At 37.0% G+C, this 17284-nt stretch overlaps 3 protein-coding genes across 6 annotated transcripts; 1 reads left to right on the top strand and 2 right to left on the bottom strand.

Moving 5' to 3' along the window:
- Nucleotides 1–595: 595 nt before the first annotated feature.
- On the bottom strand, nucleotides 596–1779 carry LOC108966717 (hydroxyacylglutathione hydrolase-like protein). The gene is made up of 3 exons (XM_018929746.1): nucleotides 1691–1779; nucleotides 1457–1608; nucleotides 596–1396 (listed from the first exon to the last, which is right to left on the bottom strand). The coding sequence occupies exons 1-3, from the start codon at nucleotides 1737–1739 to the stop codon at nucleotides 680–682; spliced, it is 918 nt and encodes a 305-aa protein (XP_018785291.1). The 5' UTR covers nucleotides 1740–1779; the 3' UTR covers nucleotides 596–679.
- Nucleotides 1780–1841: 62 nt separating this feature from the next.
- Nucleotides 1842–3616, bottom strand: LOC108966716 (hydroxyacylglutathione hydrolase, mitochondrial). 4 transcript variants are annotated; one of them, XM_018929742.1, is made up of 3 exons: nucleotides 3131–3569; nucleotides 2918–3033; nucleotides 1842–2863 (listed from the first exon to the last, which is right to left on the bottom strand). In XM_018929742.1, the coding sequence occupies exons 1-3, from the start codon at nucleotides 3303–3305 to the stop codon at nucleotides 2138–2140; spliced, it is 1017 nt and encodes a 338-aa protein (XP_018785287.1). In that variant the 5' UTR covers nucleotides 3306–3569; the 3' UTR covers nucleotides 1842–2137. The 4 variants fall into 4 exon arrangements, with proteins under 4 accessions (XP_018785287.1, XP_018785290.1, XP_018785289.1 ...); XM_018929745.1 differs by lacking the exon at nucleotides 3131–3569 and adding an exon at nucleotides 3600–3616 and having other exon boundaries at nucleotides 1845–2863; XM_018929744.1 differs by lacking the exon at nucleotides 3131–3569 and adding an exon at nucleotides 3576–3592 and having other exon boundaries at nucleotides 1845–2863.
- Nucleotides 3617–4328: 712 nt separating this feature from the next.
- Nucleotides 4329–5528, top strand: LOC108966740. Its single transcript, XM_018929770.1, has one exon. It carries the CDS (start codon nucleotides 4329–4331, stop codon nucleotides 5487–5489), a length of 1161 nt encoding a protein of 386 aa, XP_018785315.1. The 3' UTR covers nucleotides 5490–5528.
- The last annotated feature ends 11756 nt before the right edge of the window (nucleotides 5529–17284 follow it).

The raw sequence follows: 17284 nt of genomic DNA, 5'->3' as shown, positions 1-17284 counted from the left end.
ACGCAACAGCCATAAACAGTACCAAAAAGTAATCAAGTGAACAGCGCCGGTACTCACCGCTTCATACATATGCAATTTGTGATGTCCCAATCACGGAATCTTCAATCACTTTACGCTATTTTACTCTTGCTCTCAAAGCACTATATTATTTCATAGGTACTCAATATTCACACATAATTATTCACAAAACGCGCTATTAGACACAATTTACAGCAAAGCAAAATGCATACGACCAAGCCATGCATTTGCAAATAACACGACACCAAATATATACTTTCCCCGACACCATACACTAAATGAACACATCTACGATATTCAGATATTCACTTTACTTCATTTAAATTTAAATTTATTCAACAAAATTTCACTAAACGCTTTAATAAAGTCAAACAATGCACTTTTAATGAAAACTGCATGGAAAAATTATAACGGCACTTTCTGCATTGCAGCACAGGCAGACACAAATGAACAAAAACTAAAATAATAATTTGCACTGCTTTGTTATAAATGCATTTGTATTAGATAAACAAATTAAATTCAGTTAGTAATGTTTAAAACAGTTTATATATACATAAATACAAATTATTTGCATGGATATACGTAAAATTATATTAAAACGTATAAAAACTAAATATAAATGCGCGTTCTGTTTGCTATTATTATTCACTTGAGGCACCCGCTACTTGAAAGCATCACGTTGTTTGCGCAAACAAAACAATACATAACTCGGATCTGTATCGCCAGTGTAATGCTGCACATCCGGATGATCGACACGCAAAAATGGATTAAATGCTCTTTCCTCACACAGCATTGAGGGCGGCGTGGGTAATTTATTTTCACGCTGCTTCTGTGCCCACCATAAACGTGCGGCAATGCTAGAGTTCTCTGGTTCAACACATTGAGCAAAGCGTAGATTTAAAATTGTATTCTCATGACCTCCAAAGATACGCGTCTCTTTGGGTAGTTCAAGGAAACGTTTTACAATCGCATACATTTGATCAGGTGTGCCCTCATCAAAGCCACCACAACCGCCTTGGAAAAGTGTGTCGCCTGTAAAAAGTGCTGGCGGTCCACCCGCACCACACTCCACAAAATAACAGTAATGACCGACGGTGTGGCAAGGTGTGTGCATACAATTCATAGTCATCTCACCCAATTTCAATTGCTCACAATCCTTAACACAATGATTAACAGACTTGATGCGCTCATCACCAGCGCATATTTTCACATCGGGACACGCAGCTGCCAGCTCTTGCGTACCGACTGAATGATCCTCATGATGATGTGTTATAAAAGCAAAGGAAAGCTTTAAATTTTCCTTTTTAAGTATTTCAAAGAGAATTTTGTTATCGGAGAGATCGATTGCGGCCGTACAACCAGTGGGCAAATCAGTTATCTGCAGAAAAACAAGTGTGTTTATAGCATATGTAAATTGGTAGAAATCAAAATACTTTACCAAATACATATAGTTATTGCTGCGTGCCGGTATTATCTTAACAACCATACCCTCGCAACACACATCTACAATTTTGCTGTGCGGTTCGGTTACAGCGGGTGGTGTTGATTTAGCTGATTTACAATTGGCCCACGCACGACGTGCATGCAACGCTAGGTATTATGCATTTTTAAATACATTATTTTCAAAACAATAATTGTTTATACATATATTAAAATAAATCATATTACCAACCGTTGTTATATATATAATGGGCTAAGCCACGCCCAAATAGTGAGCACATTTATTTCAGCTAATTTTTTATTGCAAATTTACAATTTTCAATCTTCAGGCATAAATCACAAAATGTTATTTCAATTTTTGACGTACATAAATTTATGAATTAATTTGGTGTGTTTTGTAATTGAAATTCCAACAGTTTCAAAAACAATAGCAAAAATTTTAAAGAAAATGTCAGCTGCGTTATCATTTCATAAGCGTTCTAAACACAAATAAAATTGATATGCTCTGTGTCGATATATAGTAAATTTTAAATTCACATTTTTAGGAATTAACATACACATAAAAACAACGAATATAACAACAAAATATACATATGTAGTTATGGAAATATTCAAAGTGTTCGCATAATATTTAACATACCACCCAACACCATTTTTCTATTCATTCAACCAACAAACTTTATGCTTTAAAGTTATCTTTCTCCTTGCGTAAACTTCCCATTGTTTTAATGGGATCTTGCTCACCAGCATGTTTCTGTACATTAGGCTCATGTACACGCATGAATGGATTCCAAGATTTCTCCTCGCCAATAGTTGACGGTACAGTTGGTGCTTTGGTAGCACGTCGCAACTTTGCCCATTCTATACGTTTCATAATACGCTCATTCATAGGTTCGACATGGCGCGCATATGCCATATTCTGTAACGTATACTCGTGACCACAAAAAACTTTGGTGTCTTCCGGCAAAGAAGACAGTTTCTGGCACAACGCTGAGTACATTTGGTCGGGTGTGCCTTCAAAGAAACGTCCACATCCACCTTGGAAGAGGGTGTCACCGGTAAAAACTGCTCTGTCGTCACTATTTGGCGATTCAACGAAGTAACAGATGTGTCCTGTGGTGTGACAGGGCGTGAAAAGGCACCTCACTTTAAGATTACCAATTTCAAATTTATCATCTTGTGTGACTTTATTTGTAAGTGCTCCAATGCGCTCGTCGCCACCATATACAGCTAAAGGTTTGCCATAAAGTTTTACCAGCTTTTCATTACCACCGGCATGATCCCAATGATGATGTGTAGTTAAAACTTTAGTGAGATGCACATTTTCTTCTCTTACAGCAGCGAGCACGCTCTCCGGATCGACGGGATCTACAATGGCTGCTTCTTTTGTAGAGCTATCGATAATCTAAATTATAAACATATTATTTTTATTGTTTTTATTTTATATTTGAACACTTACCAAATACATAAAATTGTCTTGCAACGCTGGCAACACCTTTATGTGTAGTGAGTTCAGCTGCACATCTTCTACAGAGCTATGCATCCTGTTTATACCAACTTTGATTAATTTTTGTACTACAAAAAAGGAAAATGGTAAACTTTAGTGAAGTGTCAGCATTTTAATTTTATTAATTTAGTTTTTTATATAGCTGTTTATGCTCAAAACAATCACTTTTGTTGTCATTTCGTCGCAGCGACACAAATTCCGGACTTTGCCGGTTGGTGGCAAGTACAAGTGCACTCGCACCAGCGAGCGGGCGTACGCCACTGCACACACCTCGAAAATAAGTAGCGGTCAGATTGCGTACAACACCCTGCTGTACGTTTCTCCAAGCGGCCGATAACATTTAGTTTTATGAAATGCAATGATTTTGTATTTTACTTTTTGTGTATGTATATATAAATGGAATATATTTTATGCGATATCTTTTCTGTTTTTGTTGCTTATTTTATAGACTATTGTCGCTGTTTTGTGCGTTTTAAGTATGCCGTGCTTTGGGCACAAATCTTATCAGCCTTTTTGGAATTTGCCACAAATATCACTAATGTTTACTTTAGATAAATATATTGCGTAAAAATTGTTGAAATTAGAATGAAATTAAAAAATATTACTAAACTGTAAAAAAAAATAAGTTCCGTACTTCAACTTCTGATTAGAATAAAGCTATCGTTGCCGGACCAACAGAGTCATGCGCAATTGCCGGAAAGTAAATTAATGCAATTCTTTGTAATATTTTAATGTAGCTAAAATTTGACACAAAAAAAATTTATGTTAATAAGATATTTTATTTTTCACAATAATTTTATAAAATAACAGTGTTAATCAACAAAAAAACATAAAACCCTAAGAAAATATAATTTTTTAAAGGGCTAATTTTCGGTATGGCAGCTATCATGAATTGAACAGCTGTTCGATTTCTTATGCTGATGTCTATTCGTTATCAACCCCGAAATTCCTCAGTCATACATGTGCTCGGCAACCATAGATGACGCTGTGGTATGCAATAGAGAACACGCGGTTTTATTAATCCGTTAATTTTAAATATTTTACTGGTCCATATTTTGATTTTATTAGTTAGTAGAATACGCTGGGCAAGGCATATTAAGTTTCCTAGAGCCGGTTAAATATATTAAATACAAATTATTAACGAGATGTTTACGTAGGGTATTACAGCTTCTGTTCAATGGAATGTTGGCACTTTTTCGTGTCTTTAAAATGTTTCAGTCTGTTTAAATTATATTACTTTAAATATTGTTTTCCGCAATTTATCCCTCCCTGTGTCTCTCTATTGTCAAACTGTTGTCATACAACAAAATAATTTTTATATTTTTTCTTGCATAAAAAAAAAAAAAAATTAACAACAAGAAGTATGTCCGATACGCCACACGAACGCAACTCAAACTCAAAAACAAATTTAATAGAGGTGCAACACGTTGGCGTCACGGCCAAACTGTCGTCGCCGCTCAAAAATCTGCTGCAATCATCACTTTCTTCAACGGAGACGGAAAATGGTCAGCTGCCCTATCATGATCATCGTGGCAACAAGCTTAAGTACAGCAAATTCACCAACGACACACAAGTTGAGACGGAAACAACTACCGACAATCCATCAAAATTACTCTACGAGATGCATGCCGTTCCAGAGGTTTCCACACGTCAACCGGGCAAACGCCATCCAACGCCTTCCAAAATCGAATTTCAACTATATAAAGCGGCTTCGAGACGTGTAGCGCACCGCTCAAAAAGCACACCCGCAACTATGCTGAAATGCAGCGTTAAAAAAAGTAAGCGCAAACTTTTTGCGGACCATGAAGGTGCCGGTAAAAAGCCCACGAACCAGTGCACATGTCGCGCACACCACGGCAATAGCGATAATACGATTTTTCAACGTCTACGACATTCACTTGATAATATGCGTGCTGCACGTCCGCATATTTCAAATAACAAAACACCCATGAGCGGCAAAATATTTGACGGTTTTCCCGAGCCTGCCGCGCCACAGCAACGTAAAAGTAAGGATGATTTCAAGCAGCAGCAACAAAGAGACGCCACACCGCCACCAACACGCATCGGCATCTATCCTTTCGAGCATGGTTGTGCTGAATATTTGCGTACCACCGATTACCATCCGCAGCTGTTGTCCGTTGTGCTAGCTGAACGTGCCACCTACTATGCCACACGCTTCTGGGCTGAGTTCTTTGGCAGTTTGCATATTGGTGTCACTTTCATCGTGACTTTTCTGCTACAAGCGTATCGTTTCATACTCGTCTCGCTGATAAATACTTTAGCTGTGGGCTTTCTACACATGACTTCCGATTATTTAATTAAACCAATATTAACGGTGGTCTTCAATGGTTTTCTACAACCACCATTTATACTCATCTACAATATTCTTACCTCCATGCGTGATATTCTGGCGCCTGTTGCTGAGACAATAAATAATTTTATGCGTCCTGTAGCGACAGTCGGACGTAGTATACGTCTAGTGCATGTGAACTATAACAATAAGAAGTCGGTGAAGGATGTTTGATGGAGAATTCGATTTGTGTTTGTTTTTCAATACATTTTTGAATTGTTATATATTGATTATAATATTTATTTTGGAAACATATAAGTGTGGAGTATCAGTATTCTTTCTTATTTCGATAAGTTTCCGATAAACATATAAATATTATCGAAATGACTTGAATGAGGTGAATAGCGGATGTAAACACTGCACTGACAAATAATCATATGGTAAGGTGTCAAGAAAGTGTTACTATTTATTTTCAAGGAATAAGAAATGTAAAAATACATTTATTGGTATTTTTAGGAGCAAGTTGTGCCATCATACAAATGTACGAGTATATCACAGCAAACAACTTCTGACCTACATAAACCGCATAACTAGTTACAACGATCCGCTTGCTGTTCAACTAGATCCTTATACAATTTGTTGCTTGCTTCACTACCAACCAGTCCTTTTGTGTTTCATTTTCACATATTCCGCTATTTCACGCATTATTCTAAAGTAGGCGGAGTTTCTGGTGCAGTTGTCGTGCATGCCTGTTGCTACTGGCTGAAACAACCCCAGTAATATGTACAACTACATGTACTTAATTGTATATATTCATATACATGTTTATAAGGACATCTGCTAACATACAAACAACGCCCAGCATAAGTATCGTATACACATTTTGTCTGTCTGCACTTCAACCCCCCTTAACGCACTGCGGAATTTTACGCAAAATTGCCTCATTTGGGTGTCAAATGACAATCAAATGAATTCCAAGCAGAACCCACAGCACTGCTTGCAACCATTTCATCTGCTCCTGCCTTCATCGCTATTGTGCCTGCAAATCCGCTTTTCTTGCTCTCTAAATAATCACTGCTGCAGCAGCATCCGGCGTAAAGGAACCTAATGAAATTATTAATGTTTGTAACGCTACTGAAATTTAGCCACAAACGGCAACAACAAACAATAAAGCATGCTGCAAGCTGAAAAAAAAAAACTTTGGTGTTATGATTTATTTTGCTCATTTCGTTGCCTACCACCAAGCGTTTACACCATTTTCTAACCACCTAACTTCCTACTTTTCAGCTTTTATATATTTTTGGTGTTGTCCTTGCGGGGTAGGGGTTGAGTTGTTTGTTTCGTGCGCACAACGACACCAAAACTTAAGCAACAACATATGTCAGCAACTTATCGCTCATTGATTGAAATAATTACCTCCCCGGAGAGTTGTAAACGCTTGTTGGCTGCTAATTCAATTTCGGCGTGTAACTGCTATGTTTGTTTAAGTTGTGGTATGTGGAAATCACAGTAACTACTTCATTTGAAAGTTTTATTAAATCCACAAGGCAACGGGTTGTTATGGTGAATTTAGGCACAGATGTGCTTGAAACGACAAAACCGTTTGGTTTACCGATGAGCTCTTGAACGTATCGTCAAGCTTATGTGCTAATTTCAAGGACTTTCAGGAATCGCAGCTACTTGAAAAAGTACGGCTCTCGAGTATCGAACCAAACGTCTACTCAGACACACTTAGGTTAAGAGATGGATCCCAACAAGGATCTGGCTTGGACATCCTACAATACCGGTATGTTAGGGAACCTAAAAACCCGATAAGCGCACGCTGTGATCAGGCACCCAAACGAATCTGATGATGAAGTAGCTTGATACTGTTTCTAGTTAGGACAGTCAAGGAGTGGACTAACTTTGAGCTTAGTGCTGGTATTGCCGCCCTGCTGCCGGAATGAATGCTCACCTCCCTCTTAAGAAGCTGCACTTCGTATGCAGAGATACGTCTACCGTTAGCTTGATAGCAACCACTTCTCCCTGAAAAACACTACAGTGCTGCGATAGCTTTAAGGAGGGATTGGCGGAGAACTCCTTACAGAAAGCCCCTGATCCAAACTTCCTTCCTATGCTGATGAAATTCGAGCGACGGTCCACAGACTTCACTGAAAAAAAGAAAACATCCCAAAAAAGCGCAGAACCTACACAGCCTTCTATAGCGGAAGTTTTACAAAACACCAAGTAAAAGAACTTTGGGTTCGCCTACGTCCTTCAAGATTTAGCCGATGGCATTGGAAGCAATTCCTTTAACTGGCTTCGTTTCAGATGATTCTAATGTCGAAACAGGAAGTAAATATTATTTATCATCTAAACTGACAAAACAAACGTGTACTTCAAAACCTTTCGGTACTCAGCAGACTATACGTCTTTAGGTTCAGAAGCTAACAAATATTTGACTAGAGATTCTACATGTATGAAAAACAGTAACGTATTCAAAGTAATGGCTCTCGCACTGCCGATACGGCATCGATGAAGTAAAAAGCTTCGGAAAAACTGGTTGTTTTTATTTCGGCATCCTCATTCTAGTGAAAACTTCTTTCCACCGAGCTACTTTCTAAGTGTATTTTAGATCAAAGAGAAGCTGACTTCCAAATCAGGCGAATACATTGGTTAGAGATCTAGTTGAGGTTTTTACTACAAGACATTGATAGAAGTGAAGCAAAAGCTTTTCAGACCATATATTAGATAATTAGTTACAAATGCAAAGGTATAATCTAAAATCTCATTCTTTGGATCGAAGACGGTACTACGTCCAAGAGTAAAAAATTTCCTTTTTTTTAGCTTACATAATAAAAATATCAATAATTCTGAATAAACAATCTATTTAAAAAAATAGGCGTTAACCATTATTACTCCGACCCTCAACAATTCATTCATGAAAAGATGAAAAAAAAGTACACAAATTTTCCTTCAAGTACACTAATTTCACAGGTTTTTACAGCTAATTGGACACTTGCCTGTCAACGTAGGAAAAAATATTACAAAAACTACAAACACAAGGCAGATGGCACGCACTTTGGCGTGGAATACAGGCAAGTTGGCTACGAGTACTACATAGTGAGGCAGACTTGCATTCAAGTATGAAAGTATTTATGTATTTGTATATATGTAAGTATGTATGAAAGGGGTATATACAAATTACAAAAACAATAAGCAACGTCAATTTAATTGTAATACGACTCCTGCACAACGAAAAATCGGTCTACAGGCGCAAGCCAACTAAGCAACTGCTCAGTGTGATTTATGTTGGGGTGGAAAGAGGAGGTGAGACCATGTGATTATGATGAGGGCGGGTGCTTAGTATGTGTATATATTAATGACAAGACATAAGGTTTCCGCTTACATGCATTTGCTTTCTAACATACATACATATCTACATTTGTTGGAGCATAATTGTTAGTCTTTTTTTATAATTTTTAGTTTTTTCAATAATTTTTTTTTTTCAAACTTTAATATATATAAATATGCAGCGAGTGTAAGTATATGTTGTTTATACATGCATATATACTATGCATATCCTTATGTACATTTATACTATGCCTAATTGTGAGGGTTGAGCAGAGGGCTGCTCCAGACTGTGGTTCAATTACTAAAAACCGCTAATTTTGGGCAAATGTGTGCTGAGAATGATTAATTGTGCCTTGCGGAAGTGTTAAAGGGAAAATAACAAAAATCAAATTCCTAGATACATATCTACTTAACGAATTCGGTGAAATTTTTTCACGGAAACAGGAAGCTGCAGAATTAATCTTCGAAATACAGAAGCGATCACAAAGATATGCGACATAATGCTTTACAATTGTTGAAGATTGTAAGTGAGATTTGAAAATCATTGATTTTTTGAATAAAAGTACAAATACRAAGCATACATACATAAAACTGTATACATTTCCAGTAGCTCTGCAAAATCTAATTTCGCCATAATGATAGCAATCAGTATTTGCACGAGTTTATTGTGAAATGAGAAAGTGACCGTAAGTCCAGTCTGTAAACTCATAAGCTACTTTATAGCTATACATATGTACATACCTTTATGAGTTGCACTGATTGAACGCATTGATTACATTTTTTACTTTTCCACTGCTGAAACTCCTTTCAACATAACGGTAACAGGTAGCATTCATTGTAAGTACTCTTTTGAATTGTCAACAGTCATCAGCTGTAGGCTTTTGAAAAGGTGTGATGATCCAGTTTGATAACGAAATCCAAAAGTGTCTTTGTGTTTTTGACTGCATTCTCAGAAAGAAGTCAGAAAGCGATTGTGTATGTATTTTTGTCTATCACTCAGACTACTTATACTAAATAGTAGTGAACGGTGAGTATTGGTTACCCATTAAACCGATAGAGTTGCAGTGAGAGTGGGAAAGTTAACTACATTATGGACTTTAAGACGATCAAGTTCTATACTGCTTTGGACTTCAAAAAATAGTCACTGTTGTATACAGGCAATATGATGACTTCGTGGATCGAGTTTTTCAAATCATGAGTTGCTGTCTTGGTTGGTTAAAAGTTGGTTACATCGCCAAAATAAAAGCCTCTGACCGATTTCAAAATCATAAAATCGACTATTGTGGAAATTGGTCTCGATACTGCTATTCACTGCTCACTCTTCCATTTTTATACTCTCGCAACAAAGTTGCTAAAGAGAGTATTATAGTTTTGTTCACATAACGGTTGTTTGTAAGTCCTAAAACTAAAAGAGTCAGATATAGGGTTATAYATACCAAAGTGATCAGGGTGACGAGTAGAGTTGAAATCCGGATGTCTGTCTGTCCGTCGGCCCACTGCCACGCCCACAAAATGGCGGAAACCATAAAGTGTCATAACTAAGCCWTAAATAAAGATATTAAAATGAAATTTGACACAAAGGATCGCATTAGGGAGGGGCATATTTGGAAGTATTTTTTTTGGAAAACTGGGCGTGGCCCCGCCCCCTACTAACTTTTTTGTACATATCTCGAAAACTACTATAGCTATGTCAACCAAACTGTATAGAGTCGTTTCTTTTAGGCATTTCCATATACAGTTCAAAAATGGAAGAAATCGGAAAACAAAGTGGTCTGGTGCCCACCTCCCATACAAAGGTTATGTTGAAAATCACTAAAAGTGCGTTAACCGACTAACAAAAAACGTCAGAAACACTAAATTTTACGGAAGAAATGTCAGAAGAAAGCTGCATACAGGCTTTTTTTAAAAATTGAAAATGGGCGTGGCGTTGCCCACTTATGGACCAAAAACCATATCTCAGAAAGTACTGAACCGATTTCAATGAAATTTGGTATATAATATTTTCTTAACAGCATGATGATATGCACCAAATATGGGTGAAATCGGTTCACAACCACGCCTGAAATCTCGATTATCACTTTATCATGCGAGAGTATAAAATGTTCGGTGACACCCGAACTTAGCCCTTCCTTACTTGTTCCTTCTCATTTTGACCGAGTCCATGATAGAGCATCCTGTCTTCATTTCAAAACAAAATTTCTGCCTTACTTATCCAAACCGCGTTAGATCGCCGAAATAACAGCCACTGGCCGATTCCACTATCATAGAGCCGACTTTTGTGGAAATTGGTCTCGGTCTTCTTGTTGTTGTAGCGGCAGCAAAGATTTTTGAACTAATTTTGTCGGGAAAAACCGTCTCAATTCCGATTACTTAGACCCGACTGTCGTGGGAACGGTTCTCGGTCTTCTTCCGTTTCAGTTAAACTGAAACTGTTAACTGATCAGACTTTGAGTTATACTGCCCGTTTTAACCCCTATGGACTGTGGAGGTCCTTTGTTGGTCAATCGACCTGAGCAGGTCTTAAGATGACTCCCTCTATTACATGTATTACCGAGGTGGAGTTTGGATAGAGCCCTTTGGCGTCGATGCAACACAAAAATTCCTCCGGGTCTGGGTTGTGCCAAATCTCCGAAAGTGCAACTTCTGGCCAGATAAAATTCCGCTAACGGCTGTTGTGAGAATTATTCTTTTTCCACTTTACTTCTCGCAGGCATCTATCTACCGCTACTACCATCAGCTGATTTACTTAGTGATAGACTACTTTCAGAGCTTAAAGATCTGTATACAATTTAACGGCATAACTTTCACACGATAATCTTCAGCTTGAAAAGGTGTAAAGAATGGCGACACGATAATTTCGAGAAATGGTCGACAAGAAAATGTAATTTAACGCCTCTAGATCATTTTCTCTGGGAATATGTTAAATTCAAGATTTACGAAAAGCAACCATCCATGCTCGAGGAGCTCGAAGACAACATTTAGCACACTGTAGCCGAAATTTCAGCCCAAAATGATGCACAGGGTCATTCAAAATAGGCGTAAATGGGTTGGATATATGCAAACAGGTTCTGGTACCCATTTGGTTCACATTTTGTTCAAATCATAAGTGTCATATTGAAGAAATTTATAAAACATTTTACCAAATTTGAGTGTTTTCATTAATTTTAACATCACATCGTTCTTTTTGGTAAATCTTATAGGGTCTTCGGCGTTTACTTCGTCACCCTTTGCTTATTAGATAAGAATTCGAAGTACAAAATTCCAGCTGATCCAAAATACTCCATAACTCGCAATTAATTAAATAATTTTCACCTGCTCGAGCTTAAGCATCACAATTAATACCAGACTAGGGAAGCGTATTGAGAAGTACAGTATTTGAAGGATTGTTTGTAGATGTAAACTTTACACGACTACATATGTACATACAAGTAAAATCACAGCGCCGAAATGTAACCATAGTTCACTTTATAGCATTCCTAATCATTTTGTAATTCAACACCCTTTGCACTCCGCAGCCCGCTGCTTTGTCAGTATTATCTAAACGCCCTGCAAATAAAATTATTCACACATTACATATAGGAAGAGTGCGATTACAATAACGTACATGTTGTAATTGTTGTACGCGTGTAATTGTGTGTAAAAACCTAGCAGCGACCTTAACCTTTTCCACGTTGTACAACCTATTTACCCATGTTGTCACCACCAGCGAATGATGAATGAGGGGCATGCAGACAAATAACGTAGTAAAGTGGAAAAGTGCAGACATAATTTGGCAGACAGACAAATAAACACAATGAGCAACCAAAAAAAAAAAAATTATAGCAAAAACAAATTTTCACTGTAAATCAACTTTCACTTTCGCAACCTGAAATTTCAGTTATTGTCTAGGACATTGACAAATCCTGCCGATTTGACGCATTACGAGCAAACTGTCATTTATGCGTATTGTTGCATTGTTGGCTTTGTCACAACGAACACAGCGAATGTCAAAAGTGTATGAAATGCTGTGATTGCAGCGAAAAGGTATAAAAGTTGTGCATTTATGTTTGACATTCGAGTGTTGGAAACAAAAGTTGGCGAAAACTCTAAATTGTTGCACATTTTTGACGAAATTCTGAAAGTGAGCACATTATTAAGGTTTCATTGTAAAAATGTAGCTAGTAGCAAAATATTACACAGTTTGACAGAGAGATAATATTTTCGTGAGAATTAATGAAGATGCAAAGTCGATGACTGGCATTTTGCGTGCGTAATCTCTTTGTTTAAATACTTTGCGGTTGGAGTCTGTCTAAACCATTTTGAGAGACAACGCAACCAAATGTGAGTTCTTGTGTCACTTACTAATGTTTATACCCTTAATAGGATATGCAGTTGAATTACCATAACTCGAAGTTCTTCATAACTCGAACTCTTGAATTGGCTATAGAAAAAATTTGGCAAATTTTTTAAAAAAATTTTACAAATATTTGCCTATAACTGAAAGTCTCTCAAACTCGAAATTTTTTGTGAATTATGGTGCCTCGAGTTAAGGATGTTCAGCACGTCTGGGAGACGGCCATCAACATCAACTGAGGTGGTGCTCAGGTAAATCGAAGTTTAGCAGACAGAGATCTTATTGGCATCGTTAGAATATCAGAAGGATCAGTGAAAGTCATTTTGAAAGATCATTTGGGACGAGTGAAAACATTGTTGCTTCTAAAATCACTGAAGTTTTTCGAAAAACAGCGTCGCGTTAACGTCTGTGAAACAATGCTTTCCAACTACCAGGATATCATGAAACATATTATTACTGGCGATGAGCCTTGGATCTATGCTCACGACCCGGTAGTAGACGCTCAGTCAGCCAAATATTGTGGCAACCACGTAAAAATAGCTCAAAAGTCAAGGATATGTTGACAGTTTTCTTAGATTATCAAGGTGTGGTGCATTACGAATTCCTTCCGACCGGACAAACTATCAACAACTATGTAAGTATTATACTGCATGGATTCTTCTTCGAGAATTTTAATTAGATCCGAGCTGCTTCCGGCTATTCAGAAAACTGAAGCGACCGCTCCGGGCAAACCGTTTTAAGTCAGTTGAAAACATTAAACGTCAATCGCTAGGCGCATTGAAGGGCGATTACTTGTAAAGAGACCAGTTTTTGTATGGATTATTTGAGAAGATATCTTTACGAAATTTGGCACTGATTATTTTCCAAAGCAACCGTACAATCTCCGCACATATTATACAGATCGGACTACTAGAACATATAGCTACCATACAAGCTGACAAAGCAAAATCAGCATACAAACTTTTTATACTATTTTCTGCTAAAAGCAATGCACCTGTGTAGGGTATCATTACTTCGGTGCAGCCGAAGTTAACATTTTTCTTTGTTTTTTGTTTTGTTTAGTGTTTGCTACTGTTTTGCATTGTTTGTTATTGTAAGGCACAAGGATTGCATGCATATACCCAGGATTAGAAGGTAACACTTACTAGAAAAGACACAACAGTTCAATCACAAGTACATAAGTATAGTATGTATGTGTGTGCCGACAAGTCCTTAAGTTCCATTTAGTCACCGTGACACAATGCGTGCTTCATTGACTTTTATCCGCTTATGTTGTCTGCAGAACATACAAACATGCTAACAAACCTAAGTATTTCGATGAGGTGATGAAGCAATTTTACGCAAAATTGGCGCAGAACAAAATTATACCAGGAAGTGTATGCTACTTTTGCATGCCAACAATGCTTATGGGTTTTTATATACATATATACATATATACATATATACATGTATACATAAATACATGCATGCATTTATGTACATAAACTCGAATACATACATACATACATAAACACAAATGAATTTCCTATCTTATTTTTTTTTTCAGTTCAAATATCTTCTGCAGTTCCATTACTTTCCAATTCACTGGAAATATTCAGTCGCTCATTCACAAAAAAATATTAAAATTTATAAACAATTTGCTTTAATATAAACACATTTGCGCTAGTGTCAAACAATATTAATAACAACAAAAACAAACATACACAGCAAGTGAATTAGCTGTCATTCAGAAATATGTAAAGATTTTCATTCAATAAAATTTATTACTTGGAAATCGACGGCGCTACAGACATGAAGTTGAGCTAATGGGTTTTTCGTCGTAATTTTCACTTACTTTATTCGTTCCACCTAGTGATAAGTTGAGTTAAAGCCTCTTTATTAAGTAGGTTGGAGTAGATGTGGCTGCTTAAGCTTTATAATGCCCATTGTTAAAGCACCGGAACTAAAATTCGTTCACTCCATGGTCTCCTCTCTGAACCACCAATTGCTTCTGATAATGTTCATCAGTACAAAAAGTTTATCTGTGCAACCTACAAAATACCGTCAAGAAACGCACGACCGATAATTGCTTTCCTATACAAATTTGCATTCGCATAGATCTTTTAATATAGTATTCTCTTCTTCTACCACCTGACAGCTTCTTCCTGCCGATTAGACAAGGCCTAGTAAAGCTCTTATGTTAAATAGATCTTTTATTGTCGGTATAAGCGCAAAATATTCCATTTATGCCAAGTTTATCTTCCTGTAAGTTAGGCATTAACTCCACCGAGACTCAGCTAACTCAGGCATTCGTTCACTATCTTTGACGAAGATCTTTTGTGATTTCAAAGCCGCTTGGTTACCTTTATCATACACCCTGTCCAGAAAGTATCGGGAACTCTTCATTTAAATCTCCCGCTTATATGGAAAACAGTTAATTTTTTTTTCTATGTTGGTACAACTGTCCTTAATTATGATGCCAAAAATTAGCGCGATCTGTCAATCAGTGTATTTAAAGACGCTGTCTATCATATAAGCGGGAGAAGGGGAAATGAAGAGTGAGCACACTCCCTGTCAGAGCAATAAGACTTTCTTGGTTTGCTGAGATATTCGCTTGAAAGACACTGCAGTGGACTGACAGACAGAAGGTGATTTTGGTAGCTAATTTTACTGAAAAGACACCACCTCCTACTCGATTTTCAGTTTGGATCCATCCATATAGATGCGTATCCCTGCCTCTCTGTCCACCTCGCCCCTTTTAAAAACAGTGATAGAAATTCAGACCATCAGCACCGCTCATCGCAGAAATTCAGCGACATAACTTCACCAGTTGATTGAAGAGTTTCCTACACTTACGATCCGATTTCGATCATGCAAATAAATTTTTTTGAGAAAGAATAACTTAATGGAACTTCTTATAAAAATATACACTGGCGAGTGTGTAATTACCAATCGAAAAAACTTCTCTATTAGTAAAAAGTTGTTTGCGATTTTGTCTCGGGCAACATTTACGCCGAGCACCTAGCCATGCCGAGTCAAGAAGTTGATGATCAGGAGACAAATAGGAAATTTGCTGGAAAAAGTCGAAATGTATTCAATGGGAATTCAGACTGAAGATAATAACAAAAATCAAACATTTCAATTATTATTTAATGCATATACATATGTATGTATGTATGTATGTGCATACATWTGTCTACTTCTCTTGCACGTCACCAAATAAAGAATGCCATGTTTGAGGTTTGCTTGAAATGGACACCGGCGAGACAGGGAATGTACATACAAAAACAATTGCTGCAATAAGCAAAATATTTAAATAATATAAAATATTTTTATGAATATGTATGTATACAGATATGCATAAATATACAAACAATTCATACTGCATTTATTTGTTGTAATATGAAATCTGTAGAGCTCAGCTCTAGCAAAAGTGTGGGAACTATAAAATAAGCAAAAATTATTTTTGTTATATTTTTAAAAAATTGAGAATGCAATAACAACAATAAAATGATAAAAACAAATTGAAATTTAGGCAGTCGAAAGCGGTCTTTGTATTTATAATCTTGAAACATATTGCTGAAGGGTATAACTGTTTGTCTGAATGTTCGTCCATTCGAGTAGATGGGCGTAATCGGACTACTGCCACTACTACAAAAAGAAGCACTGAATTAACATATAAAATCCTAATCTGGCACAGGGGATCGCAGAAGCAAATAGCACCTGTGGGCAAAAAATAATGTAAAAGTGGTAGTTGCCCGCCTTTTAATAAGTTGAATGTACATAGCTCAAACATTATAAGTACCTCTACTGACCATGGAGGAAATCGGAAGACAACCACGTACACTCTTCATTTAACGGTACTGTTAAAAATTACTAAAAGCGTAAAACGCAGAGACATTAAATTTTACACCTGAGATAATATGGGAGGGCTTTATGGGACCCGATGAAAATTGAACAAAGGGGCATGACACCGCTCACTTTTTGGCGAAATCACAATCTCGGGAGCCGACCGACCGATTGCGACTAAAAATAGTACGCGGTCATTCTTCTCAAATTCCTATGTCACAGTATGAAAATGGACGAAATCACACTACAACCCCGCCTTCTCTCCATATAGCATAATTTCATATTTCATTTGATTCCTGCACTTTCCAGAAAATAAATCAAAATTGATATAACGGTAAAAAAATTTCACTAATAATTTATTTCAAGGAATATGTGGACCCCAGTATCTATAGTTGACTTTTGGGCGAAAATATCGGTCACTGTATAGGATATACAAATGAAATTCAGAAAGAGAATCTTTTCCTGACAATAGTAAATCTGCGTATCAAAAATAGGTGTAATCGGGTCAATACTTCCCTAAGCCCCCTATACCTAA

This window comes from Bactrocera latifrons, unplaced genomic scaffold, assembly GCF_001853355.1.
Source record: "Bactrocera latifrons isolate USDA-ARS-PBARC rearing strain unplaced genomic scaffold, ASM185335v1 scaffold_17, whole genome shotgun sequence".
Taxonomy (NCBI): Eukaryota; Metazoa; Arthropoda; class Insecta; order Diptera; family Tephritidae; genus Bactrocera; species Bactrocera latifrons.
The sequence above is the reverse complement of the archived record's forward strand: the minus strand, read 5'-3'. Positions and strand labels throughout refer to the sequence as shown.

Bases quoted from the DNA above. Each gene is read 5' to 3' on its own strand.
- LOC108966717 (XM_018929746.1), bottom strand. From the start codon at position 1,739: ATGTGCTCACTATTTGGGCGTGGCTTAGCCCATTATATATATAACAAC. The intron at 1,609-1,690 runs GTTGGTAATATG...CATAATACCTAG, and splicing joins CCATTATATATATAACAACG to CGTTGCATGCACGTCGTGCG. The intron at 1,397-1,456 runs GTAAAGTATTTT...GTTTTTCTGCAG, and splicing joins GCAATAACTATATGTATTTG to ATAACTGATTTGCCCACTGG.
- LOC108966716 (XM_018929742.1), bottom strand. From the start codon at position 3,305: ATGTTATCGGCCGCTTGGAGAAACGTACAGCAGGGTGTTGTACGCAAT. The intron at 3,034-3,130 runs GTGATTGTTTTG...CCTTTTTTGTAG, and splicing joins GCGACGAAATGACAACAAAA to TACAAAAATTAATCAAAGTT. The intron at 2,864-2,917 runs GTAAGTGTTCAA...TTTATAATTTAG, and splicing joins AAGACAATTTTATGTATTTG to ATTATCGATAGCTCTACAAA.
- LOC108966740 (XM_018929770.1), top strand. From the start codon at position 4,329: ATGTCCGATACGCCACACGAACGCAACTCAAACTCAAAAACAAATTTA.